The following is a 27648-nucleotide window of genomic DNA, read 5'->3' on the forward strand; positions in this document are numbered from 1 at the left end:
TCCGGGATCGGGTGGTTTCACAACAACACGTAAAGAAAGAGCAGAACAAAATACAAGAGGGAGCATCAATAAGTGGATGTCCTGACCTGGAGTAAGGCCTGGAAAACAGAAGAGCAAACCTGCCAAAGGTCGTGCTGCTTTCCCTGTTGCACAGATACTGCTTGAATTGCTAAGAAGGACCTGGAAACGAGGACCTGCAAAAATACTGGCGTCATTTGAAACTCGGTGAGTGACTTCCATGTGTTGATTTATCATTCCGAATGAATTTTTGGCAAGAAGGGAAAATATTTTCAGTTTGTGCTTGGCAAAAAAATGACCTCTTGACATTTATGAAACATACATGCAAAAATATGCTTCTGTACATAGAAAAATATGCTCGATTACTCAAAAAAAAAAAAGCATTTGCATTGAGGATTTTTCAAGTGCTTAAGCAAGTTGCTTATAAGTCAGCCGATGGTGAGAGTTGTTCCTGTTTTCTCAGTTAAACAGTGAAATTATGGGTATGCTAAGTCAGAAGCGCTTGAGTCACTGCAGCTTTATGAATTACCGATGTCCCTTTGCGCTGCTTTGCTCGTCTAAGGAAATAACTTCTGTTGCATAGCTGGGGCGGCCTTAAATTACAAGCAAGAAGTTGGTAAGCTGTTGTATCAAGGTTTGCTTTTAACAGGGTTCCTGTCCTGAAAGTGCATTTCCAAATTTGTTTGGCCCCTGAAACGTCTGTGAAGGGGTTTTAAAGGTGACGCAAAGCAGAGAGGGAGGCTCCTCTTTCTGTCGGTTTTATTGTCACGGGGTTGTCTGTGGGAAGCTGGTAGCTTACCAAAAATCGCAAACTTCACTGAGTTGTTGTTCCACTAGGACAGCTGGGCGGGCGGGAAGGTGATAATGTGCAAAGCTGAGGATTTCTCTGAAAGCCCAAAGTGCTTCATTGTCACAAAAATAGCACGTTATTATTTGAAGGGCAACATGAAAGCTTAGTTTGTGTTTTTAGATAGCTGTGACCAAGAGAGAGCGCGTCCCAAAGTCAGAGAGGGGAGTCCTTTGCAATTAGAAAGCTGAATTTAGGGTGGGTTTTATGAAAACTCACAGCAAGTGCGGACACCTTAACACTAGAATAGATTGTCTTGAGAGGAGGGGAGTTTCCAGACAGACATCATCCGTACTGCTCCTGCTTTTTGGAGTGGAGGATGGACTGGAGCAGGTCTCCGAGGCTGATTCAGTGTGTTTCACCCAGCCTGCCACCTCATCCCGGACAGGACTGGGAGTGCACGTATCGCTGCTCACCTCTGACAGACTCAACGCTGGCAGCTAGTTCGTAGCCAGTTTTCCTGCTTTAGGCTGAGCACGTTAACAGCATGTACCCAGGATTGCTGGAAGGACATCAGGTAGTTTGTTGTCTGAAAGACAGCAGGAGCTGGACCATAAAATGGCAAAAAAACCGACTACACACCACATCCCTTGTCCTCTGCACCAATGAGGGAGGGAAATAAGTGGAATAAGTGAAAACTCAAAGCTGTGTACCTTTTTTTGCTTGTAAACAGCTGAGGTAACACCAACACAAAGTCTGAACTTCTATTTTGTGTGGAAAATAAGGTGGCAAGGCACGTGAGCATGGTCAGCTCTACTTGTTTATACTAAACCAAAGAGAAACAATTTCATCGCATTGTCTGCATCTCTTTCCCAGCTAAGTCACAGCCTCAGCTTACACATTTGCTGCTCGTTAGGCAGACAGGACCTTAACTGACTTGAAATCTTGGGTGTGTCAGAGTGTGTAGCTGGTTTCAAATCACAGGAGCCAGAAACCAGGCAGTCAGGCCTGTCCACTCTGCTGCTGGGCTGGCAAATGCCGCTGGTGCTGATTCAGAGCTCACAAAAGAGCTTCTCTGCTTTCACGAGCCACAGCAGGGCTCAAGAGAAAGACCCAGCTCATAGTATAGTCCTGGGAGCAAGCTTAAATCCTCTGGTGTGCTTTCTAGTGCTTTGGATTCCCTTGGGAGTCCATTGGCAATACAGAGGCCCAGGAAATGATCCCCTTTAATTCTGGAAGTGCGTCTCAGAGCTGTCCGGAGGGCTGGGGGTGGATTTTTTCGTTCCAAGCTGGTTGCACGCTGTCACATCCTTTCCTTGCCGCTCCTGTCTGTCTCATCCACATGATGGAGCTGATCCCCAGTGCCCTTTGTTCAGCTTTCATGAGTTCAGGAGGGCAAAACCACTTGTGATCTCTGCCCAAGCCATGTTTTGGAAGCAGGACTCTCACTCCAGAGCTCTTGAGAGAAGCGTTTGAGATCAAAGGATAAATTCCCATCCAAATTACGCAGTAATCCTGAACAGCAGCACCGCCTCTCGGGTGTGCCTCCAAGCAGCGTGAGGGCAACTCACTGCACTTTTACAGGTCCCATTCTCCACAGTCAGTAATTATTTTCCTTGCATTACAGATGGAGAAGCTGAATCACACCAAGACAACTTGCCTCGGGCCTGAAAGCAGGAAGGGACCCTGTGCAGGTCAGCCAAGCGGTACCGAAATGTTCACCTTTGCTCTCAGGGGGCTGCCGGTTCAGCTGGAAACCGCAGAGCTTCTGGATGACGTTTTCCTCTCCTCCCACTGAATCAGCCTTTTATTTACTCTTTGGAATGCAAAGTAACAGGACACCCTGTGAGTTTTATCTCTCTCCCAGTCTTTTGTATCACAGTGGAAGTTGCCGAACCGGATTGAATGTTTTAAGTGCAGACAGAGCTGGGGTGGTTTCGGGGTTGTCTGGCAGGAATCTGGGTGGGAGGGCACTGCCGGTGAAATTTGAATTTAGGAGTCACACTGAGAACAGACTCCTTGGGACACGCTGCAGGGAGGAAAACCCTTTGTCACTGAACCCAGCCCTTTGCTGGATGGATGGTGCTGCTTTGCAGAGCTAGAATTCCTGGAACTGCCTCCACCAGAAGATTTTTCCCCTGCGTTCCTTGTGTAAGCAGCTACGTTCTTCCCTTTTTTCACGTGGATGGCATGCCCAGGGCTGGGAGCTGATGTGGAAATATCCCGCCTGTTCAGACGGGGTTTGCTGCTCCTGCAGCTGATCCATGTCTCCTCTGGGACTCTCCTGGGGGTCCAGCTCACGGCAGTTTAGCTCTTAGGACTTGCACACAGTTCTGACAAAGATGGAACCTAAAGCAAGTGCTCTCCTTCCTCCTTAAAGGCGTGTTAAACCTCGACTCGCTGCTCTCAGGATGCTGTGGTGGCCACACTGATGCGAAGAGACGTTAGGAGGAGGTGACAGCTTTTGTTGAGGAACTGATAGAATTGGGAAGAAACAAGAGGCTTTGTTTGCTGCTGACTGCTGCCATCGCACGTGGGTAAGTGGCTTGATCTTTATGTGCTTCGGTTACGTCTTTCTTGGTGGTGACATGGCTTGGGCTCAGCATCCTTCGGTCAGACCAGAGAGACACATGGAAGTGTCATATTGCAAACGCACGTGGCAAACTGCTCATTGGGAATTGCTGCTTTGATGTTTTGGGGCTGTACAGTGCCCAGAAAGGGGGCCCTCATCTATTGCGGTGATTGAGCAACACAGCCACAAAATAAATCACTGCTTCAGCAGCAAAGAAATGGGAATCCCATCACTTTGGACTCTAAACCAGCTGCTGCCCAGCTATATAATATTTTATATTTAGCATGTGTGTTGCTTTCTTTTTTTTCCCCCACGGTGATTGCATGCCTTTGTTCAAAGAGCCAGCTGGGCTAATGAATTAGTTTGTAAAATGTCAGTGGCTTGAATGACAGAAAACACTGAGCATTTGCATCTCTGTGTGAACGCAGGAGTGGTGGATCTTTGCAGGAGACACCTTAGGCCTCAAAGAGCGAGTTTGCATCTTGCCCTCATTAGCCACATCCCAGAGCTGCCCGGAGGAGACGAGTTGATATATTGCAGAGGAGAAAACTGCAGAAACAAAGAGCAGTGGTTGAGCTCGGACTAGCTGCTTTATACCTAAAATCTGCTGTTTCACAGGGGGAATATTAAGTCAGTCAGCCAGGTAGGGAGTGGCTGTAAAACCAGAGCTCTGGGCAGGGCTGAGCATCAGCGAGAGAGCTGAGAGCAGCTCCTGACATGAGCCAGTGGGCGGTTCCAGCAGGCTGACTAACAAAGCCACCTTTTGAAGGGGAATACCTGAAATCCCAGATACTTCCTGCTGCGCGGTGCTCAGCCTGGGTGGGATTCTGGTGGCTGAGGCAGAATGGAGCAGTAAAGGCGGTGGTAGAAGTATTTCTGCAAAAGCACAGAACTTCCCTGGGGTTTTTTCACCTAAAAAGAAAAGAGCAGGATCAGAGACCTGACACTGTCTCTTTTTACCCCAGAGAAACACCTGCAAAAGGGACACAAAGCTTGCACTCTGCAGGAGACGTTTTAGAGCAAGGGGAAATAAAGGTAACCCAGCAAGCATCTCCCTGCAGCATATGCATCCGTGGGCAGCTCCTGTCACATGAGAAACAGCGTTCTGGGAAGTTTAAATGTTCAGATGGGGAAAAAAAATCAGTTTCAGAGGAGGATGCAGCTGGTGTAAAGGTATATTGGTATAGACTATCCCATATAAGACAGAGAAGGAAATATCCTTTCCCAGAAAGATGATGTTGGTCCAGCTATGCTTAATCTTGACTTACTCTTGATTGTGAGAAATCTAAATATTGGAGCATGGGGGGGAAGTCGTCTTTCCAAGAAGGGGAAAATGGTGGAGTAAGACTGTCAGGAACGCAGTTTTCAGTGTTAAAAACCATCTTTCAAACCTGTCTTGGAGCATCCTCTCAACGCCAGGTTGGTCCCTCCTTTTCTTCTTTGGGGACACAATTTAATATTAGACCATCAGTTTCCAGGAGCTGTTGCTGATATGTAAGAAACACCCCGAGTGCCAAATTTGGATACATGTGCAATTCCTGCTGTACTGCTGTGTGCCTTGTCATTTTTCATCTGACCTGTTCTGTTTGATAAGATGTCTCAGCTCATTCCTAAGGTGCTGCAGCTTATCTGAGAGCAGGTTTCAGGCTGGGATAAAGGGAATATTTTGCTTTGGCAGCCCCTCAGCGTACCAGATGTTTTTGGGAACAGCTTGTCCCAGGGGCTGAAGTGCCTATGCATGCTGGAAAGTGCCCTCTTTGCAGCAGAATTTCTTAGCAGGATAGTCATTGTCACCTAAAAAGCGATAAGACCTTGGGTACATAAATCTTTGCCCTAGAAACTGTTGTGTCCGTGAGCGCTAGCGAGCCCTCCTGCTGACTGTGGAGTGGCTTCTCTTGGTAAAAGACAGATTTTTCTGGTTTCATTTACTTAAAGCACAGGGCAAAAAGGTCTCTTTGGGTGATGCAGTGGGGTTTTTGGCTTTCCGGGCACGGTGTTTTCCTTCGTTTTCCCACGAACGCCAGACACGGGAGTGCCGGGGGGACCCGCCGGGTGTTTCCGCCTCCCCGTACCTGCGGAGAGGAGGGGCTGGGCACCGTGCCGAGCCGCGCCGAGCCGTGCCGAGCCCAGGAAAGCAGCGCCCGAGCCATGGCGGCCTGAGCCGGCCGCGCCAGCCGCCCTCGCCGTGAAGCGGGGCCCCATGGCTGCCGGCATGAGGTACAGCGCCCAAGCACAGGTGAGACGGCACCCAGAAGGCGGTGGGGATCTCCCAAAAGCCATCCGCTTTTCACCGTGCTGCTTCGGCCTCTGCTGGCTCTGGTTCCTTTGAGCTTTTCAGGTCAGGACCGACCGGGACGGCTCCAGCTCTCTTGGGAAGCGGGGAAGCTCCTGCTGCTCCTGGTAAGGTCAGGAGAACCTGTTTGGGGGATGCCGCCAAGCCCAGAGGAGCAGGAGAAGTCAAATCAGCTTTGGGAAAGGGGAAATTCCCACCGGTGTTAGACCACCTTGGCGTCAGCTCTAAAATCACTCTGATGGTTTTGATTTCGGCTTAAGCTACACTCTGGGGGTGTGGGTAAAGCTAAACTACATCGAGGTGAATTGTTTGCAGCGCTTGAGTCCGGGTTGTTTAGCAACAGATCTAACTAAACCTGTTCCAGCCCTTAGCAGGTCTGACTTTAACCGAGGGCTTTGGGGCTTCATTAATTAACCAGTGCATTATCAGTGTGCTCTGAAACTTGAGCGAGCTTAAGCCATGGTCTTGGCTTTTTGGGGCTGAGGGTCAGGCAGAGACTGTTGGTTTTGGGTTGTGCCTCCAGAGCTTGCTCTGTGCCACAGAGCTGTTTTAAAACTGGGCTTTTATATTAAAGCAGGAGAGCAGCGCTTTCCAGCTCACCTGCGGGCTGTCTGTGTGGGTCTCGGAGGCTTTAGCGGTTGTTATCTGGCAGCACAAAGCAGCCAGCAGCTCTAGCACTCATCAGAAAGCTGGCCTACAGCAAGAAAAAGTTTATTTTGCCTCCAGCCCTGCTGTCTGCGTGTGTTAGAGCTGCCAGGAGCGGGAAGGAGATGCTCTCGCTGATACCGTTCAGCTCCAGCTCCTTGTTCCCTGGCTGGGTCAGGGTGACTCCGTTGCATGCAGGGTGATCATTCCTGTTCCCTTTTTCTCCTGGCTAAAGGAAGGTTTGTGCACCGGTGTGTCTTCACTTTCCCCTGCTTCTGGATCAGTTTTCCCCCTTGATAACTTCAAGGGGAGCTGATCTGATCTGGGAGGACCAGTGAACAGCCCGAGCAGTTCCTTGTGGACTGACTGTGGTTGGATTTGACTTCCTATAAATGCGATGGCAAAACAAATGTGAGGGTTTTTTTGCAATGATTGTGTCTCCTCCTGCGATGGAGAAGGAGCTGGGCACAGTGAGAAGCAATTTCTCGTCCTCAGAAAGGCACAGAGCTTTTCTCTCGGGTCGTGTCTGATGGGTGAGCTGCTGCTCAGGCCAGTTTTGCTGCTGTCGGTGCCAAAACCAAACAGGGATCAGGAAGGTGACGACGAGAAAAAGGGCTGAGGCTGATCGAGAGCGCACCAGACCTTTGCTCAGCAAACAAAAGATCACTTTGTAAAACCACCGAGAGAGTTTTGAAAGTATCAGAGCAAAGGTTCTTGCCTTGACCAGGGTAGAATGTGCCGTTTCCATCCAAAGGCCGCCTTTCAAATAATGCACCGCAATACCCCAGATATAGGCTGGGGCGGAGGAGGGAGCAGCTGATACCGGTGGATTTGGCAGACAAAGGCTTTGCCAGGTCAGACGTGCTGCTGTTTCCCATGTTGTTAACTCTGAACATTCAAATATCGTGGGCCAGGTCCACCTCAAAGCTGTAAGAGTCGGTCAAGAGCATGGGTGAAATGTGATGAGCGTGGAGCGTTTCAGCGAGGTCTGGAGCCCAGCTGGTTTTGTGTGGCTGCTGGAGGGCGTGTTTGTTGTTCAGACAGTACTTTCTGTACCATCAACGATGTAGGAGTGTTTTTAAATAAGCTATTTGCATCTGCGGCATGTCTCTTTTCTCGTCTGGGGACATAAGCGTGTTGTAGGGAGGAATTTCATGGCTCATAGCTACATGTAACAGGCCTTTAAGGTGCCTTATTTCCTACTTCTCCCCAAGAACTGCTAAATCTTGCATATAAAAGGCTCTGCAACAACAGAAACACAATTAGAAGCGTGGTGGCTTTTTTTCTGAGCTGCTGCACTTATAAGACCGGTGCAGGGCAGCAAGGCTGGCCCGCGCTGTCCTGTGCAAACATTAACTCGAGTTTCTTCTGCAATAAACCTACAGGAATTCAGTTTCTCGTATGACTCAGGATGGTCACGAGACGATTCAATGCTATAGAGGACTGAGGTTGAAATTGGTGTGTGAAATAGGTGTGTGCGACTTGGGTCTTTCACTATCGCCCTCTGTGCCTGGAAGGCAGACAGTCCGGAGGACGCCGTGTCCCTTATTTCTTGCTTCAGAGTCCCTCCTTAGCTCTGATGTCATCATTTTATAGCGTTATTGCCGCTAATAAGGAACTGAAGATGAAAAAATAATATGCTGGCAAAGTTTCTTCAGTGTTGGGGCAACACTGCATGGATGTGCCTTACAGACACTCAGCTCTTGTGTGTGCTATTTCCGTGTATTTCTTACCAAGGATAAGAAGAGAATCGGGAAGATTTTTGTTATCAGATCTCTTCCTGGAGGAGTATCAGGGTTTGCAGCAAGAGCTGATCTCAAGAATCGTGAAGCGAGTTCCATGCTGTGCACACCATATGTCAGCAGCTTTTAGTTTTGTTTTTTTTATTTTAATCATATAGGAAACAGGCTGTTTCCCCTTATGCCAACACCACAAAGCTGGTGTTTGCTTTCAGTATGATCTGGGAAACCTCAGGTTTGGAAAACAGAACTTTCTTGGCTCTTTCTGCCCTGCAGAAGCCCACCCTGTTGATCTCAAAGGCTTGGGGTGGGTGTCCCAGGCTCTAGGCCTGGCTTGCTGGCCATGTCCTGCCCTGGTCGACGAGGCGATGGATTTCATTCCTCTCATTTCTCCTGTGATATTTGTTTTAGTTTTTTTGAACACCACCTGAGGCAGGTGTGGCTGGTAAAGGGGAGCTGGAAATTGCCTCTCGGACACGCAGGGTGTAATTACCTGGCAAGAGTCTGGCCGTGTTGTCCGATGACTCTTCTGTGTTTGAGACCTCCCCAGGCCACCTCCAAGTTTGTATTCTTGCTGGAACCACCAGACAAGCCAGAAATCAGCTTCCGTGGGAGATGCTGATCCCAGCTGGAATCCCGGTGAGCGTCTCCCATCCAGAGCTGCCTGTGGCAGTCCCTGCCATCCCCGAGCGCCTGCCGAATTTCCTGCCGACAGAATTGCGGAATTAGTCACTTCTGCATCTGGTTTGGCCAGTCTAGCAGAGTACGGTCACTGTCTAAAAATACATCATGGGGCTGGCTGACGGAGGAGGAGTGGGAAGGTTTGCTCACGCACAGGCCTTCCCCTTGAGCTCCCTGCACGAAGGAGTTGTGTGCAGGAGCCCTCCAAGCGCTGGATAAATCCATCTGTGCCTGTTCCTGTTCCAAATTTCCTCATGGAGTCTTTACTCCAGGGAAAAACAAGGCGTGGAAGAAATGGGACGATGTCTTTCAGAGCGAGGAGGAAGTAACCGAACCTGTGACTAAGGCGGGGAGAATATCAAGGCAGGTTTTCTGTCAATAATGTTTATCGGAGTCGTTTCCTCAAGGACAAGTCAGACCTGGAGTCACTTGGAGCCGGAGACTTTCTTGGGGAATCATGGACAAGGTGAGAGCAGGACGTGCTTTCAGATCCTCTCTGGTTTGCATCTGCCCTTGCGATGGACTGTTCAGTATGAGGGAAATGTGCAGCCACCATTAGCTAAAGGAAATTAAAATTGTAATCATCTTTCTCTTGATTTATCTATGAGCTTTTGAGCCTTTGAGGATGGTGCCCAGCCCCGCCAAGGAGCTGTTTTTCCCCATTGAACAGGAGGAGCAGCAGGGAAGGGATATGCAGCACAGTGAGGGTGTGAGCAGAGGCTGAGCTGTAATTTTAGGGCACAGACAAGCCTGGCACTAAGCTCAAACGTGTGGTTTTTTGTGCTGAGTGTGGGCAGGGAAGATTCAGCCTCTTACTCAGAGGTCAGGACACAGCGCCTCATCTGAAATCTTCCCGGCATGACCCAACTTGGCATTCCTGGAGTGTTTGAGGGATGCTTCAGATCCTTTGCCTTGGGTTGAGAAGATAGTTTGCAGGGGTCACTCGTTGGTTACCCCAGGCTGCGACACACAACAGCTCTGCAGAGCAGCTTCACGCAAGTGTCCAAGTTGGCTGGAGGATGTAAGTGTGTGCAAAAGGTGTACAGATGTAAGTGTGTGCAAAAGGTGTACAGATGTAAGTGTGTGCAAAAGGTGTACAGATGTAAGTGTGTGCAAAAGGTGTACAGATGTAAGTGTGTGCAAAAGGTGTACAGATGTAATGGTGTGCAAAAGGTGTACAGATGTAATGGTGTGCAAAAGATCTGAGGATGGGAGAGTGCAAGATCTGGAGTACAAAACAGAGGGCAGGAGGAGAAACCTCTTTGCATCCAGTCTCGTATCTGCCTCTAATCACTGCGTAACTTCTGGTGAGTGACAGCGTCTCCTTATGGACCTTGTACAGGAGCAATAATGAAAATAATCTCCTAGGAGTCCCCACACTCCTTTAATTGCTCCTGGTGCTGTGGCTGTCACTGCTGGCTTGGAGCACGAACAGAATGACAAAGGCATCCTGTAAACTCTTGCAGGTTTAAGATCTTTCATTCTTTTTTTCCAAGAAGAGCAGAGAAATGGTCTAAAGAAAGATCAGATGGTGAATTTTATTGCTCAGCTTCCTTTGGTCATGCTGCAGGAGCGTGTGTTTGTCTGTATTGGAGGCAGAGAGGAGCTGCTTTTTCCTTCTGATTTAATCACATTGAGTAGTTGCTCCTGTCTAAGAGTTTTCTCTCGGTAAAGACAGAACCTGTAGCTCCAAGAGGATGTTAAAATGCACCAGCCACTGTGTTGTGCAGTCTGGCCTTGCACAGCACTGTCTCCTGCTTGCAGGTGAGCCCCGTTTTCTTCTGGCAGTTTGCTAAAACCGAATCTTGGGAATTTTGCAGAGGGCTGAAGGGGTTCTGTGTGAACAGGTAGATCTTTTAAAGCCCTGAGGTTGTTTTCTTGCTGCAGGCTCCTGCGGATGGTAGAAGAGAATTAAATAATTTTCTTTCATCTAACAGCAGCAAAGTATCGGAAGTCCTGGGCAGGCTTGGTGCTGCAAACAGGGTGATGCTTGCAAGATTTGTGGCTGGTTTCTCCTCTTTACCTGATTTGGGGGGATTTCTTGCATGGCTTGGAAACCCGTGGGACCCAGGTTGCTATTTCAAAGATGGCCTATGAGACTCCAGGCAATCTTGACTTTGGCTGAAGAGTTTATTGATTTAGAATATCTGTATGTATTTAAGCTTTATTTTGTGTGTCTTCTGCTTTGAAGTTCCCTTGGGTTATGTTTTCAAGCTTTTCCTGTATGATCATGGAAGCCAGATGGGAACCAGAGCTTCCCCCATGGGATCATCCTCTGGCCCCACTGGGTCTTTATTTTCTTCTGGTGCCGGCTGGATGTTGGTGACAGAACCAGCCTGGCACCCAAGAGATGCTGCGCTGGACCTTGGTTTCTTTTTGCCCAGCTTTAGGCAGTAAAATCTCACCAAGGAACCAAGTTTTCTTTCCCTGTGCCGTAGTGAAGAGCTGTCAAACGATAAATTCGGATTATTCAGAGAGCAGACGATGTGAAAACTGGTGGGTTGGTGAGTGTTTGCAGAGGATTAAACTTTGCAAAAATGTAGGGTAAGGTTCCTGCCACGTCCCTTTCTTTTGCAAAGGGCCTCCGGCAAATACCGCAGGGAGGAGAGGCTGTGGAGGGTGGGAAGAGAGGATGGAGATTGGGGGAAGAAAAGGGCAAAAGGAGGAGAGGAAGAGGGCAAAAGGAGGAGAGGAGCGGTGCAAGTGCTGGGCTTTCCTGCAGAGCAAGGCTTGAGAAAGATAAAGAAGGTGAAGCCAGGGACGTGCGGCGAGGATGGCTCATCGCCTGGCTCAGGATCTCCTTCGCTGGTTGTTTTTCCCGACTTTTAGGAGCTTGTGACATTTATATCACACTAACCCGAGCCGTTAGCGTTTGTTTGTGTCAGCTCCGGGCTGAGAGAGGACAGGAGGCAGCATCTGACCTGGCATCACGTTTGCGGGGAGGACGTTACCCCGTTCCGGAGCGCAGGAATGCATTTGAATGAGGTGGATTTGTGCTGGTCAGGCACTTTGTTTTGTGGCATCCTTGCTCGCCAGGAAGCTGCCAGACGCTGGTAAGGCTCAGGAGAGGGGAAAACGGGAAGGTAGCGACTGAAAAGTGAAGCGTCCTGGTGGTTTGGGCAGTTTGCAGCAGGCAGAGAGCCCTTCCTACCCCAGGAATAAAGCAGAAGATGTGGTTTGCTCTCCCAGCATGCGTTAGCAAGCTCCGGGGAGGAAAGTGCAGCTCCGAGCCCCTGAAATCTGCCTGTATCGAGGATGTGCTGGGCTGGAAACATCTGAGCCTGCAGCCCTTCTGATTCCAGAGGTGCAGGTCTGCGAGAATGGAGGGCAGGTAAGCCAAAAGTGCGAGAAAGCGAATCCCGGTTTTGCAGCTGACATGGGGCTGCCACAAACCTTCCTCTTCATCACCCATGTGCGCTACGGGTGTCATTCCTTATTTCAGGGTGGCTGCATTTAGGACCTGATCTTAATTAGCCAACACGTCTTGCCCTGAGGGTCTGGCTGGCCGTGGAAATGTCTTGTGCGTTCACCTTAGTTTTTTGCTTTATTTCTTTTAATTGGTGTTTGTGCTGAACAGAAAATCTCAAGCAAAAATACAGGAGTGCTGCGTTGGCCCCAGAGATGTCCAGAGAGTCGTGCAAATGTAAAGGAAGGAAGTAGTTTGGTTTCTTCTTTTACAGGAATGCTATTTATAGCATGCTGTGCCCCACGGGCTGCGGGTGACACACCTGCCACATAGCGAGTGCTCTGCGGGGGTGAATTTTTGTCTGGAGTTTCATCTGCCAGCAGGCAGAGATCTTGGAGGGTTGTGGGTTTGTGACCTGTCATGGTCACAAGGGGCACGTGGACTCATCACGGAGTTTACTCGAGCTGTTTACCATATATTAGGTCTAAAAAGGAGTTAGGCCTGTGCGGAAAAGCGAAGTAAAAGCCTTCAGGATTTGTCCTGCCGTGGCGTGGGTGTGGAGATGCCGGCGGCTTGAGTTTGGGATGATGGGGAGCTCTGCTCTGGACTGCTTCGTGGTGCGACCTCTCCAAACCAGGTTTGGGAACAGCCTTTCCACCCTCCTGCCTTCTCTGCCCCCCCAGGACATGAACAACCTGGAGGAAGGGGTGGAGTTCCTCCCTGCCATGAACTCCAAGAAGATGGAGAAGCGGGGCCCGAAGCGGCGCGTGGTCGTTGCCATCGTCATCGGCGTTTTCCTGCTCGTCTCCCTTGTCACCGGCCTCCTGGTTTGGCACTTCAAATGTGAGTGTGACATCTGATGGCGTGTAGAGCGATACCCTGGGAGAACATCCGAATGGAAAAGCTTTGTTATCCTGCATTGCTCACATGTGCCCTTTCTAACTCCAGGAAGGCTCCAGGAAGGGGGGGATGACACCATTCCCACCCCCCTACCATGATTTCGGCCCTTTCTGACTCTGAACTGTTGCCTTCCAGACAGGAACGCATCCGTCCGGAAGGTTTTCAACGGCCACTTACGGGTTCTGAACTGGGACTTCCTTGATGCTTATGAGAACTCCAGCTCACCTGAGTTCACCATGCTGGCCAAGAAGGTGAAGAGCACGGTAAGAGGTTTCTTCCATCCCTCCTCCTGTGAGCAGGACTTCTTTCCTCCTCGCTTCTGGATATGCTGAACGCTCTTCTTTAAAACTTGCAGGTAGAAGAGATCTACATGAATCATCCAGATATCGGCCCGTACCACAAAGAGACTGTGATAACTGCCTTCAGGTGAGTGTTCGGTGCTGCCTGAGCCCTGTCTGGGAGCGGAGGAGGGCGATGCTGGGATGTCACACAGCCGTGGACCCTCATTGCGGGGATGGAAACACCTCAGTAATCAGCCTGAGTGACACAGGAAAGGGTGGGCAGTGAAAAGCGACTTGAAAATGCCTATTGTTCTCTGCCAGTCCTTAGCGCTCTGTGCTGGGGGAGATATCTTGAGAAAATCAAGGTATGGTGCAGCAGAGCCCTATGAACTCTGAAGGGGACTCACCAGGGCTTTTGCTGGGTGCAGTTTGCTTAATTTATCATTGAGATATCCCCATGGCCATCCTACAAAAGTGCTTCATCAAGCAGCCTGGCTCTTTCTCCTTGTGCTACTTGAGCCCTCCTGCATCTGTTCTTTCTCTCACCCCGTAATTTCCCTTTCCCCTGCAGCGAAGGCAGCGTCATTGCCTACTACTGGTCGGAATTCGCCGTCCCCAAGTACCAGGAGAAGAGCCTGGACAGGGCGATGGCAGACAAGCAGAGCCTGGTGCAGAGGTGGAACCCCCGCCTGCGGAACCCCATGCTGAAGGTGGAGTCGGTCATTGCTTTCCGTGAGTGCTGGTTCCGCCATCCGTCTGCGTGGGACTTGTAGGGGGACGCATTTGGCTGGAGCGGGGAGCTGCCAGTCCCTCGGGTGCCTTTAAGGACATGGCTTTCACAGCCGTGCATCCTCGAGGAGGCTGTGTGGACCCTTCTCCCTCACTCCGACACGCTGTGTTCTCCTCTGAGCCCATCTGGGGAGGGACAGGGATGAATCCTCCCTCCTGCAAAGAGAAATCTTGGTCATTTGGCTCCCCAGAGCCCAGGCAGGACCCAGCATGCAGGGAGGGACCCCACCAAATCCCAGGGACCTCTCAATCTTTGTGCACAGGGACTTGCCACAGCCCAAAGGTGACACCCCCTCTATTTTCTCCCACAGCTGTTGATCCCAGCATCGCTCGCTCCACTCGGGACAGTAAGTACAATTCTTTTTTAGTCTCATAATGGGTGCAAGTCAGACTTGGAGCTGCTTTGGGGTCAGACAGACTGCGGCACAAGGTTCTAGCAGCAGTTCTAGTCCTGGCTGCCCTTTCTCGCTTTGTAGGTGGGTGTTAATAGGCGAGGGTGCTCCCTGCAAGAGGGACAATCTGCAGGCAGGCAAGGAATTACAAGCGCCACACATCTTGGGGAAAGACGGGGCACAATCTCCTCGTTTGCCTGGTTAACTCTGCCCCACTCTCCTGGGCAGATAGCTGCGTGTTTGCCCTCCACGCCAAGGAAGGGGAGATCACCAGTTTCACCACCCCGGGCTTCCCCAACAGCCCGTACCCCAACAACGCGCTCTGCTACTGGACTCTGAGGGCAGACGCCAACTCCATCATCAGCCTGACCTTCAAGACGCTGGAGCTGGAGCAGTGCACGGATAACAGTGACCACATCAAGGTGTACAACTCGCTGAGCCCCGTGGAGCCCCACGCTTTGGTCAGGTGAGCGTCTCCATCAGGTGTCTGTACAACACCAAGTCCTGGCGTGATGTGACACCGAGAAGTCCTGCTGGAAACTGAGCTCCTATCCCTGCTCAGAGGCTCTCGATGCAGTTGCTGCTAGTGGATTTTGTCCCTTCCTTCCTAGGCTCTGTGGGAATTACGCCCCTTCCTACAACCTGACCTTCCTCTCCTCCCAGAACGTCATGCTCGTCACGTTGGTTACCAACAAGGAGGGGAGATTCCCCGGATTTAAGGCTGAATTCTTCCAGCTCCCGAAGACGAAAGGTGAGCAGAGCTTTGGGCCAGTTCCCATCTCTCCTTGCTACAGGCAGGAGAATCAGGTCACATCTCGGCTTTTCCTGCCTAAGGTTTGGGATAACCACATCTCTCTGAATTTCTAAGCTATTTTCATCTCCCTGCTTCTCTTCTAGTCTGCGGTGGGACTCTGAAAGGAGAGAGCGGCACCTTCACCACTCCCTATTACCCAGCACATTATCCCCCAGCCATGGACTGCGTCTGGAAAATAGAGGTAAGCCGGGACCTCTCTCTTTGCCTTAATTAGTTGGTTAAATTAACTTAGTTATGTAGGACACGGTGCAAGTGAGCTCAGAGCAGATGCTGCCTGCAGGCCTAGAGCCTGGCTTAGAGGCTTTGGGAGCTGGTGCCAAACACAGAAAAGGCTGCGAGAGGCCTGAACCCCACATGACACTGACTGTAGCCCCCAGAAACTGCAGCTTTACACAAAGAGTGCCGGGGCACGTGGGCTTTGGGGCAGGCCAGTCACTTGCTGGCAAAACTGATGGGGGGGACCCCTTCTGTGCTGCTGGGAGAGCTCTGGCTTAAGCCTCCCTCCGTGTGCCTGTTTGATTTGGGATCCTGGGGTGAATTATAGTGACTTTTGGGATGGTGTTTCTTTTCTTTCTGGAAAATGGATTTCGTCCCATTTCCAGTTGTTGTCTGTCATCCCCTCAAACACCACCCTTTTCCCACAAAACTTATTCCCGTTTTCTGTACTCCAGCAAACACGTCACCGACTCCGCTTCGTTTTGCAGGTTCCCTCTAAAAAGAACGTGAAGGTGCGTTTCAACATGTTCTTCGTGCTGGAGCCTGGGATCCCCGTCAGCTCCTGCACCAAGGACTACGTGCAGATCAACAGCACAAGGTGGGCGTTGGGTGCTCTATGACCCCCAGATTTGGCTTTTTGAGTCGGGGGGCTGCGTTTGGTTATACGGCACCTCGTGCTTTCCTTAAACTTGCTGTGAGAACAGATATTCTGGTGGTTTTTTGGATATGAGGAGGCAGAACGGTGCTTGGGTTGACCTGCTCTGGTAGCTCAGTGTTTTGGGGGGTTAGACTCCGAGTTTGTTGCGTGCTACGGCCAAATGCCCCCAAACGCTGCGGAACATCGCGTTGTGTGCCTGCCTTGCAGAAAGGCAGAAACAGCTGGCGTGGTTTTGTTTGAACGAGCAAATCTCTGTTGTTGGGGGAATCGCATCGTGTTCTGCGATGCGTTTCCTTACATTTACTGTTTGCTCTTACACAAGCTAAAGGAAGCTGGGCCAAAAAGCCGAGTCGGTACAGCAAACAGTGTTGTTTCACAAGGCAGTTCCAAGCTGGAAGGAGGTTTTTCCCCATGCTGACCCTTATCTTTGCTCTCACCCCGCAGGTACTGCGGGGAGCGCTCCCAGTTTGTGGTGGCCAGTACGACCAACAAAATCGAGGTGCGGTTCCACTCAGACCAGTCCTACACGGACACCGGCTTCTCTGCTGAGTACCTGTCCTACGACTCCAGCGATCGTGAGTTGAAACCTCGAGGCTGTGGGGGGAACGGGGGAGATCTGGGAGGTCTGGATGCTCTCCCTGCTCTGTGGTTATGCTGCCACGTAAATTGGGCAGCATACTTTTCCAGGGGATAGCAGCGTGTCTTATTTTCCTGCAAACCTCCTTGTATCCCTGCTCTGTTGTAAGAAAAAGGTGTTTTTCATGCTGGATGCTGTAAGCGGGCACAGGGAACGTTGTGTGTGCTTTAGGGAAGGGATGTAGAGGTGACATCTGGAAGTCTCAGATTTTTTTTTTATCCCTTTTTGCCCTCTCAGCCTGCCCTGGCAAGTTCACCTGCAACACGGGCCGCTGCATCGAGCGAAGCATGCGCTGCGACGGCTGGCTGGACTGCGTGGACGGCAGCGACGAGAGGTCCTGCAGTAAGTCTGTGCTTTATTTTCTTTTCTTTTAGCTTGTGGGGATGGATTTGGGATCATTCCCAGCATGGGAGCTGCGGGTTCCTGCTCATCCAGCCCCCTCCCAGTGGGATCTCCCTTCCTTTCCAGTCCCTCCCAGCTGGAAAGGTGTTTTTTCTATTTAAACCTCAAGGCTCTTGTGGTTTGGCTGAGCTGGATGCTATAAAAGTATTTTGTTACCAAACCAAGTAACAAAAAAAAAAATTTTAATATGAAGAGTTAGGTGATATAAATGTTTTTACTGCTTTTGTGTTTTCCTGTCTCGTTTTGAAACCATGACAGTTACACTTGTACCTAAATAAAATTTAAAACAATTAACAGCCAAGTCACAAAGATAAATGGGTTGCACATAGACTAAGGAACAAACCTCAGATTTGTTTCTGATTTTTATTTCTGATCTCGATGTAAATTTACACTATTTATAAATACATATTTATTGCTTGAAAATATTTGTGAATGGAATGCTGTTATATTTTCTGCATTACCTGCCACTGACATTTTAAGGAGTTCTGTAATTTCAGACACAGCTCCTATTACATTTTCTATGTGTAAATAACAACTGCTTAGCATTGTACAGAAGCCTTTATTAATGTTGTTTAATGTTTAAAGTTGTTTTTATTGTTTGAATTTTAAAAAAGATTTTATGTACAGTGCCCACATTTGGGTTTTTTTTTAAAATGTGGTTGTATGTATTTTATATATACTTGTGTATATATAAAATATATATAGAAACTCGGATATAAATATGTGTATAAATGTATCTCCCTTCTCAGACTGCACCGAGCAGCAGTTCAGGTGCCAGAACGGCTGGTGCAAACCCAAATTCTGGGTCTGTGACAATGTCGATGACTGTGGCGACAACAGCGACGAGCTGCAGTGCAGTAAGTGTTTTGCGGGCCAAGGGCTCAAGGAGACGAAGGGGATGGTGGTGTGGAGAAAATCAAGCGCCGTGCTGGAAACCGGCAGGTAAAAAAACCCCAAATTCTCCTTCCCCAGGCTGCGCGGCCGACAGCTTCAAGTGCGGCAGCGGGAAGTGCATCCCGGGCACGCAGAAATGCGACGGCAAGGACGACTGCGGGGACGGGAGCGACGAGGGCAGCTGCAACGGTGAGGGCAAACGCGGCCTCTGACGGGTTTCCTCATCCCGGCGTGTGTTTTTTCACGGGTTGGTGGTGCCCTCGGGATGGGTGGGAGACGTAAAGGGCTCCTGAGCACTGGGTTTAACCCTTCTCCCTTCCTCCAGTGGGCCGGGCAACTGTCTCCTGCAAGGATTACACCTACAAATGCCGCAGCGGGCACTGCGTCAGCAAACAGAACCCCGAGTGCGACGGGGAGCAGGACTGCGAGGACAATTCTGATGAGGAGAACTGCAGTGAGTACCCGGGGAATGGGGGGACACCGTTTTCTGGGCTGGGCCCTTTAGAGAAACACTTAAGTGTGGTGGAGAGAGCTCCTGGGGTTTTTCTGGGCGATAGTTTGGAAAATAGGTATGTGTTCTTGAGCAGCAGGCGGAGTGTCTGTGGTGTTTAAGAGGGTTTACACAAACAATATAGGGGTTTGTCTGCACTTTTATGGACTCGGGCAGTAAATATTTTAGCCAATTTAGCATTTGGGCATCCCTGACATGGAGATATTCTGGAGGAACAACAAGGAGGTTCTGAATGGGAGCAGAAGTATCTAAGTGCCACTTCTCCCTCGCTCCAGACTGCGGGATCCGCTCCTACACGAGGAAGTCGCGGATCGTCGGTGGGCAGAACTCGGACGTCGGGGAATGGCCGTGGCAGGTCAGCCTGCACGTCAAGGGCCAGGGCCACATCTGCGGGGCCTCGCTCGTCTCAGAGAGCTGGCTGGTGTCGGCCGCGCACTGCTTCCTGCAGCTTCAGGGCATCAGGTATGGGCGAGCCGCCCCGCTTTGCCATTTTAATAGGAAAAACCAGCAGTTTTTACAGGTATTTCTCCAAGAAACAGTTGAAGATAGCGAGTTAGGATGTCTTGGGACTCTTGCAGGTACTCAGACCCCAGCCTGTGGACAGCTTACCTGGGCCTGACCGACCAAGGCAACCTCAACGGCAACAACGTGCAGACGCAGAAAATCAAGCGCATCATCTCCCACCCCTTCTTCAACGACTACACCTACGACTACGACATCGCGGTGATGGAGCTGCAGAGCCCCATCACCTTCTCCTCCGTCGTCCAGCCCATCTGCCTGCCCGACGCCACCCACCACTTCCCCGTGGGCAAGGACCTGTGGGTCACGGGCTGGGGAGCGACCACGGAAGGAGGTGAGTGCATGTGCGGCTGCCTTGACATATTTAGTGTGTGTTTTTAGAGAGAACAGGGGTTGGATGGACGCAATTTGAATATATTGGCTTGATTCGAGACTGGAATCAAACAGATTCCCTTGGGAGCGCATGAAGTTAATGTCTCGGTCCTGCTGGAGAAAGAAGCAGGTTGTCACAGCAGGGATTTACCCAGGTGTTCAAAGCCCAAACGAAGCGCGCAGGGGAGGGAAATGCTGCTTAAAAACACTCTGTGCTGTTCCTTACACTGCCGTTTCCTCCTGGCAGGCAGCGGAGCCTCCATCTTGCAGAAAGCCGAGATCCGGCTCATCAACCAGACGGTGTGCAACGAGCTGCTGACAGACCAGCTGACGCCGCGCATGATGTGCGTGGGGATCCTGACCGGTGGCGTGGACGCCTGCCAGGTAGGCCACTCGGGTTTATTTATTGCTGTTAGGAGGAGCTTTAGTTAGGAACACAGGCTGTTTGCTCAGCCCTTTGCATTCCACACACATTTGCACACTTAATACACAACAAATCTACGTGGATCCTCCTCGATGTGGAGAATGAACGGATTGGAACGGGTGTGAGCAGCAAATTGTGTTGACACGGGACTTGGTCTTAAAAACAGCTCAGCACCAGCGCAGGGCTTGGTCTCAAAAACTGCAGACCAGCAACACAGGGCTTAGACTGAAAACCATCTCACCAGGTAAGAGAACACTGCACCACACTCCAGTTTGTTACTGGGAGCCTTAGTTAGCAAGAGAGATCGCTCGTTTAGCTCTTTGTCCTGATATTGCGATTCTTATTGCCATACTTGATTGGTTTAGCTATTACTGTACTTGATATGTACATTTTTTATTGATTGAGGGAATGGGCAGGAGTTTGCTGATGTAGATAAGTGACTTAGAATTTTTTTGAGCCTTTGGAGTTAGTGATTATAGACTTGTTGTGATTTGCTCTTTGGTCTGGCATTGTGATTCTTATTACCATACTTAATTGGTTCAGATATATGTAAAGTTTTTATTGATTGAGGAATGGGCAGGAGGTTGCAGATTGAGGATGTAGATAGCTGACTTAGAATTATTTTTGCAACTTTGGAGTTAGTGATTATAGACTTGTGGTTTGCTCTGGCAGTGTGGTTCTTATTGCCATACTTAATTGGTTTAGATATATATACAATTTAGTATTGATTGAGGGAATGAGCAGGGAATTGTAGATTACTGACTTAGAATTCTTTTTGCAACTCTGGAGTTAGTGATTATAGATTTATTGTGATTCTTATTGCAATACTTAATTGGTTTAGGTATATGTAAATTTTTTGTTGAGGAATGGGCAGGAAACTAGAGAGCTGATGTAGATTGCTGACTTAAAATTATTTTTGCAACTTTGGACTTAGAATTCTTTTTGGAGTTAGTGATGATAAGACTTAGTGTGATTTGGTCTTTGTTCTGCTGTTGTGATTCTTATTGCCTTAATTAATTGGTTTAAATATATGCAAGTTTGTTACTGATTGAGGGAATGGGCAGGAGATTATAGATTGCTGACTTAGAATTGTTTTTGCAGCTTTGGACTTATAATTTTTTTATAAGCCTTTGGAGTTAGTGACTTAATATGATTTGCATTATCTTGGGTTGGTGCTTATGCGGCTGTTTTTGCAGGGAGACTCGGGGGGTCCGTTGGTCAGCGTGGAGCCCAGTGGCCGCATGTTCCTGGCCGGGGTGGTGAGCTGGGGCGAAGGCTGCGCCCAGAGGAACAAGCCCGGAGTTTACAGCCGCCTCACCAGCCTGCGCAGCTGGGTCCAACAGCAGACGGGACTTTAAGGACCCCTTGGATTGTCATTTCCTCCCCAGCCTTTACTGTGAAGTTGGACTCTACCTCTCCAGAGCAGCAGGTGCTGATGGTTTATTTTAGCCCTTAGTGTTCCCAGCTGCCAACTTAGAAATCCAATTTCCCTTTGTGGGTAAGTTAGCACAACTACCACCACCAACTTCAATGAGCAGTCATACAAGATACATATAAAATAAATTAAAAAAAAAAAAAGAAAAAAGACAAACACGTCCACACCCCTTTCTCTGCTATTCAGTCATGGCGGGGGGGAAATGGGAGCTCTTACCAAGGTCAGGGGGATGGATCCCCTTGGGGATCCCTCCCTGAGTGTTGTCCCACACCGAGGTCTGTTCCTTCTGACATCTGGTGGCACCGAGTCCAGGGCTGGGGGCCTGAAAAAGAGAAATGTGGCATCACTCAGCCCAAGAGAGGCAGCGCCCAGCTCTGTGCGCAGAAATGGGGTGTCCAGCAGAGAGACAACGTCTTTACCTCCACACGACGCTGCGGTTGAGCTGACACGGCTGCTTCTGAGCTCCAGCAGCTTCTTACTCCTTGCTGCAATGAGCAGAAGAGCTTCTCTGAAATGTGTTCCTGGAGTTTGGCCCCTGCAACAAGAACACCACAATTCAGCTGTGTCGAACACCCACCTTAGAGCCTTCTTACTTTTGTAAAGAAAAACAGTGTGACTTATGAATGTGCTGATTTTATTTCTTTATTTTCCTGTGCAGCCTGTTCCTTGCCCCTAAACAACCACACTCCAGCTGAGTTTAGTTTGCCCCCTCCTTGCCTGTAAATACAGCATTTTGTAAAACACTCTATTGAAGTGGAGATGCTCTAATAAACTGGGATATTTTCTAATACTCTGTGTTGTTCTTCTTGTTGTTCCTGACCTGAGAAATCTGCAGCACAAATGCTCAGTGTTAAGGTAAAAACACTTCAATCCTGTACTGCTCCCACACTCAGCAGTTCCACTGCACTGTTTTGGGCACCCTTAAAAAAAAAATATATATATATATATACACACACACATATACACAACAGCTGAGCTCTGGTGTTTTCAGAGTCCAGGGAGATGTGGGAACACCACACCAAGTGGTTCTTGGTGCTGCTTCCACCTCAAAACCTGCAGGAATCAGACTTACCCCATGTTGGCAGCAGACAGAGGAGCTTGTTCTGCTTTCTGTGCATCACTTCCCTCCAAGGGCAGGTGAACAGCAGAGGAAAAAAATAAAAACAGACAAACACGCCGCCCCCCCCCCCCCCAAAAAAAAAGCTAAAAAGAAAAATAAATTTTTTTAAAAAATCCACCACAAATTAAAAAATAAAAAAGCCCACAAACACACACAAAAAACCCCACAAATCACACTCCAAATGCCAAAAAAAATCCCACAAAACACAAATAAAAAAACCAACCAAAAAACAAAAACCAAAAGAAACCCCACACCAAAACCAAAAAACCACCACACACCCCGAAGAAAAAAAAAAAACCAACAACAACAAAAAAAACCCCACCAACCACCCCACGCCAAGAAAACAAACAAACAAAAAAAGCCCCACAAACCAAGAAATTCCCCCCACAAACAAAGCACACCACCACACTCACCAAAACAACATAAAAAATAGTTTCCAGCATCCAAGAACAGTCCAGCCTGGCCAGGAGGGGTGGCCGGTTTTGTGCAGCACGGGGCTGTGCAGCTCCTGCTGCTGCTTTCTGCTGCAGACACAAGGGTTTTAATCGCTTTGCATTTTATTTGCTCTGCAATCTCGTCACTGAGCTTGGGAAGCAGCGCTGGGCAGTGTGTGGTTCCAGGTACATCGCAAACTGGGCTGCGAGGGCTCACAGGAGACTCTGCATCTGATCTCTGTAGAGAGAAACAGAATTACAAACATTTTTATTTCTGTGCTCACACAGTGCTGCAGCAACATCAAATGAAGTTTTAACTGCAGTCGCTCGCTGACCCCTGCACTGGCACACAGGTGGACACGGAGCAGCTGCCGGGGTGAAATTCTCATCACCACATTGGGGAGAGAAACTCGTTCTGGTACATTCTCCCCAAAACCATTTGCAAATCCCAGTTCCTCTCTGTATGACTCCAGGACTGTGTGTTTCATCCCACCTGTCCTGCCTGGATGCAAACGGAGTGAACCAGCTCACCTCAGGGCATCAAACGTTGTCATTTGGCTCCCCAGCACGCAGGGAGATGTTTGATCGCCTGCTGAGCAAGAGGCAAAATTTACTCACCCTCTGTTGCACCCGCACGCAGCACTGGACATCTAGGCTGAGCAAGAGCACAGGAGATGCTTTTCCCAACGCAAGTGCAAATCCTCTGAAAGAAAAAGGGCAAAAGAGCAGCGTGTTCAACAGGTTTTGTGTCCCCAAACGCAGCATCACCCACACAGTGAGGTGGGTACTTTCCCAGTTTAACTGGGATCCGATTACGTGCAAGGGCTGCGCTCGCTTCTGCTCTGAACAGTGTGTTGGCAAAGCTGTGATGAAGTTAAAGATTATTGAGAACCAAGAGCCCAACCAAGGTCCACACAGCACCCGGTGAGAGAGAAACACCCCAGGAACCGTCCCACCAAAAGTCTACTTTGCACCAAGGCAAATCAGTACAGCAGGAAGCCTCAGCTCCTACAGAAACCAGCCCTCCATAATGTTTAAAAGTAAACAGAAATGCAATAAATTTATTTTTAAAAGCCCCACGTCTCCCAGCTCCAAGCCCACTAGAGGTCTCTCTCAGCCAAGGCACCAGGGCTCCTGAAGCATCACAGAGAAGCTGAGAAGGTCCAGGTCTGCAGGCCAGAGCCAAGAGGAGAAAGGAAGAACGAGTGGGCAGGGAAGGGAAACAAGTGTAGGATGGAGAACTGCAGCTCCCAGCAGCTGGACTCGCCTGCAAGGTGCCTAAGTGAGGGACTTTGGGGGGGGGAAAAAACCAGCTCTGAATCAGCCTGGAAAGTCCCAGTCCTCAGGTTAAAGGTCCAAGTCTAAGAGTTTATTGATGGCCAGCAGCCCAGTTGATAATTTTTTTCCCCCAGTCCACCAGCAGTTCCCAAACCGTTCCCCCTCTTCCAGCCTCAGCACTCAGAGGTGTCAGAGGAAACAGTTTTCCCCTTGTTTCACAATAAAATAAACCAAATATCATGCTCCAAATTCTGCATTTCATTTTGATACGGTGCATTACAATACCATGGGATTTAGGCAAAATAAACCCAGTCCTAGTTGGTTCTCAGAGCTGGTAGGGATGAAACGCTGCTGAACTGGGATGGGACACAGTGCCAGACACCCCGAGAAGTCACAGCACAAGGGGTTGGAAGGGGTGGAGCAGAGTCAGACTTGTCCCCAGGCACACAAAATACAAGAGGGTCCGACATCTGCGTCTGATCGCACCGGTCATCTTAGAAACTGTGAGAAAAGTAAAGAGATGGGGGAACCCAAAGCAATCGTGGAGGGAAACCTCTCACCCCAGGGAGCCGAGGCAAACAGCAGGGTCAGGAGGATTTCACGCTGCCAGGGGCTATGGGGATGGATCCGAGGGGACAAGGGGGTGGAAACGCTGCATCCCCTGCAAGTGACCCCAGGGCAGCATGTCCCAAAAATGGGAACAGATGACTTGGAGGATGAAAACCACCAGGAAAGCATGCCAGGGCTCCGGGAGGAGTGACAGCTGATGAATCAAGGGAAACATCCCACACGATTGCTCGGAAAACCTCCTCACACAGCGTGGCCGGGGCAGCCCAGCTGCTCCTGCGGACATGTGCAGATCTGGGATCTGCTGCTATATCCTGGACCATCCCACTCCACAGTTACAAGCTCTGAAAAAAGTAATTAGATAAAAAAGCAGCCAACATCCCTCACAAACTAGAAGACTCAGATTCTTGCCTCATTGCTCCAAACCATTTTAGGGCTTGCAAAAGCAAGAAAGCAGCAAGTTATCTCCAGCCTTCAAATGGCCACTTGTGTTCTTGCTTTGCAATCATGTCCGTGCCAGCAGGGAGCATCGCTTCACATGCCACTGTCTGCCTGCTGATCTGTTTCCCACACGTATTCTCCATGGGGAGATGATCAGGGGGAAAAAAAAAGGAAGAAGAAAAATTAAATCCAGCACAGCAGCCAAGATTCTAAGTGGACTGTCTCTGTAACATCCTTCAACAAAAATGAGCTCAGCCCACTGGGCAGACTATCTACCTCAGTTACTCAGACTCTTATCAGGGCTTAAGGCTCAGTCTAAGTGCTGGTATGTCTCAGCCGTGCTTGGTCTGCCCAGGTTGGGGAGCACAGGACTTGATGGAAAAGTCAGCAGGAAAGCTGCAGGGGAGCAGGTTCTCAGCAGCTGGCAACCAAAGCACCTGCGCAGTGAACCAGAGCTTGCAGCTAATCCAACGCTTCCCTCCCAGGGCTCACAGTGGGGGACAAGAACAGCAGCAGCTTTTATAATTCGGGGGCATCCTGTCACCCACAGGGAACATGAGATGCTTCGGCTAAGCCGGGTCTTACTCTCACCTCATTTATGTCCAGCTGTCAGATGGTTCAGCTACTCTCAGATAGTGGCTTTGGTTTCCTCTAAGAGTCTCTTGCTACACACCGATGACCTTAAGATGAAGAGGATACATTACAAACTCGTTTTTAAGGAGATGAAACTGGATGGAGCCCTGTGATCCTTACACAATCCAGCAGCGTGGTTCTTCCCCACAAAGAACACGTCTATGTTTCCCCCCCCCCCCTCAGCAAGAAGAACACCCCAAGGCAGCGTTGCCCCTTAGAGCAGCAGCGTCCCAGTCTTGAGTTCCTTGGCACAGGTAACATCTTGCCCATCTGCTGCACTTACAGTAAGAGGACGACAAGGGTCTGGAGGAACACATGGAGCTTCCCGAGGAGATCAGCACAGAGGGTTGTCCTGGAGACCACAGTAAGCACCGAGCTGCCAGATGACTGGGGCCAGGAGGGTGATCTCAGCCCCGTGTTATCAGACATTCCTGGAGGAAAGATTGAGCCCGCGTGAGGATGGGGTGAATCAGGCCGCGTGGAAGGTGGTTCCTATGTCACTATTAGTCATGTTCTTTGGCGTTGCCCTCCCAACGTGGCCACAGCACCCAGCAGAGCAAACTCAGTTAATGGGACCGGTGAGCGGCACAGGACGACGAGGGGAGCACAGACCCACCAGCCACCCTCTATTTCCCATAAAACAGATTCCCAGCTTGACAAAAAACTAGGCTTCCCATCGCATGAATTACTACACTACCGCAGACCTCTTGACCGCTGCCAGCTTTCTGCCCTGCCCTAAATATTTCTGGAATTATCAGACGGACCATTGCTTCTAGTTTTCTCCCTTGCACAGCCACAATGTAAACCTTTATTTCCCCCTCCTTGTTTGACAGAGTACCCAAAGCCTGATCCTGCTCATCTTTCATGGAAAACGGCTTTATCCTGTCATAACCGATCTATTTAGCAGGCGATATTTTAAGAATTACTTCAGCATTACAGTCAAGCTATTGGTTACGCAGCATTGACAGTGCAGACAGGGTAAGGAAAGAAAGCAATCCATGGGAAAATCCTCAGCTTGTTAAGAAAAAAAAAAAAAAATAAAGCTTCTTAACTAAGCACTAGGCACAAGAAAAGCCTAAAGTAAAGACAGCAGCAGCCACATGTTTGTTTTGCCATTTAGTTCAAGTTTTCAGGGGTGATCTTCCCAGTTTACACCAGTATGTCTATATTCTCTAGATGAAAATCTCCAAATCCTGTTACTCCTATAAAGAACCACAGTTCTTGGTACTTGTGCTACCTACACCAAAGCTTGGCAGTCTTCGAGACAAACGTCACCGTAACATTCTTCTTTTTATTCAGGACATGCAAAGTGACCCAGAAGGAGTTAAGCGGTACTCAAATAACTGGATGAGTATTAACCCACTGTAGCTTTGTGCTGCCCACTCTTCCAGTCCGAGGCTGGAATCGAGGAGGGGAATGGAGCAGGTGGAGGGTTAGGAAAACATCTCTCATGGTGAGCAATCTGCCAGCATCCCAAGGGAAACGGTGAAAACCCTGCGGCTTGAGTCACTGAAAACTGGACCCCGTACAGGAAAATCCAGTGAGGGAACAAGCCTTCCCCCAGAGCAGGGGGGGAAAAAAAAAAAAAAGAAAAAAATGGAGAAGCTGGATGACCTCAGATCTTTCCCATCTCTGGTTTTTGTAATTCCGGAGATGTGCAGAGGCGATCGCTTACACAGAGCAGAAGAGGTAAGGTAGATGATTAACGGCTGCTCACACAACAGCATTTGGGCCCCGGACTGCTCAGACCAGGCTCAGCTTGAGAAGAGCAGCAGCTTCTAGTGAGAGGA

The 27648-nt window shown here is 49.5% G+C and overlaps 1 protein-coding gene across 1 annotated transcript; it reads left to right on the forward strand.

Annotated features, from left to right (window-relative positions):
- The first annotated feature begins 4904 nt into the window (after nt 1–4904).
- Nucleotides 4905–22119, forward strand: ST14 (ST14 transmembrane serine protease matriptase). The gene is made up of 20 exons (XM_065651887.1): nt 4905–4920; nt 5402–5613; nt 12825–12984; nt 13177–13304; nt 13397–13467; nt 13894–14054; nt 14423–14458; nt 14732–14969; nt 15115–15254; nt 15401–15498; nt 16022–16131; nt 16636–16766; nt 17066–17170; nt 17980–18087; nt 18203–18313; nt 18450–18578; nt 18911–19097; nt 19214–19488; nt 19774–19910; nt 21147–22119. Exons 1-20 carry the CDS (start codon nt 4905–4907, stop codon nt 21306–21308), a joined length of 2715 nt encoding a protein of 904 aa, XP_065507959.1. The 3' UTR covers nt 21309–22119.
- Nucleotides 22120–27648: the final 5529 nt, after the last annotated feature.

This window comes from Caloenas nicobarica, chromosome 26, assembly GCF_036013445.1.
Source record: "Caloenas nicobarica isolate bCalNic1 chromosome 26, bCalNic1.hap1, whole genome shotgun sequence".
Taxonomy (NCBI): domain Eukaryota; kingdom Metazoa; phylum Chordata; class Aves; order Columbiformes; family Columbidae; genus Caloenas; species Caloenas nicobarica.

Coding starts and splice junctions, on each gene's coding strand:
- ST14 (XM_065651887.1), top strand. Junction 13,468..13,893: donor ACTGTGATAACTGCCTTCAG/GTGAGTGTTCGG, acceptor TTTCCCCTGCAG/CGAAGGCAGCGTCATTGCCT. Junction 16,132..16,635: donor GTGCAGATCAACAGCACAAG/GTGGGCGTTGGG, acceptor CTCACCCCGCAG/GTACTGCGGGGAGCGCTCCC.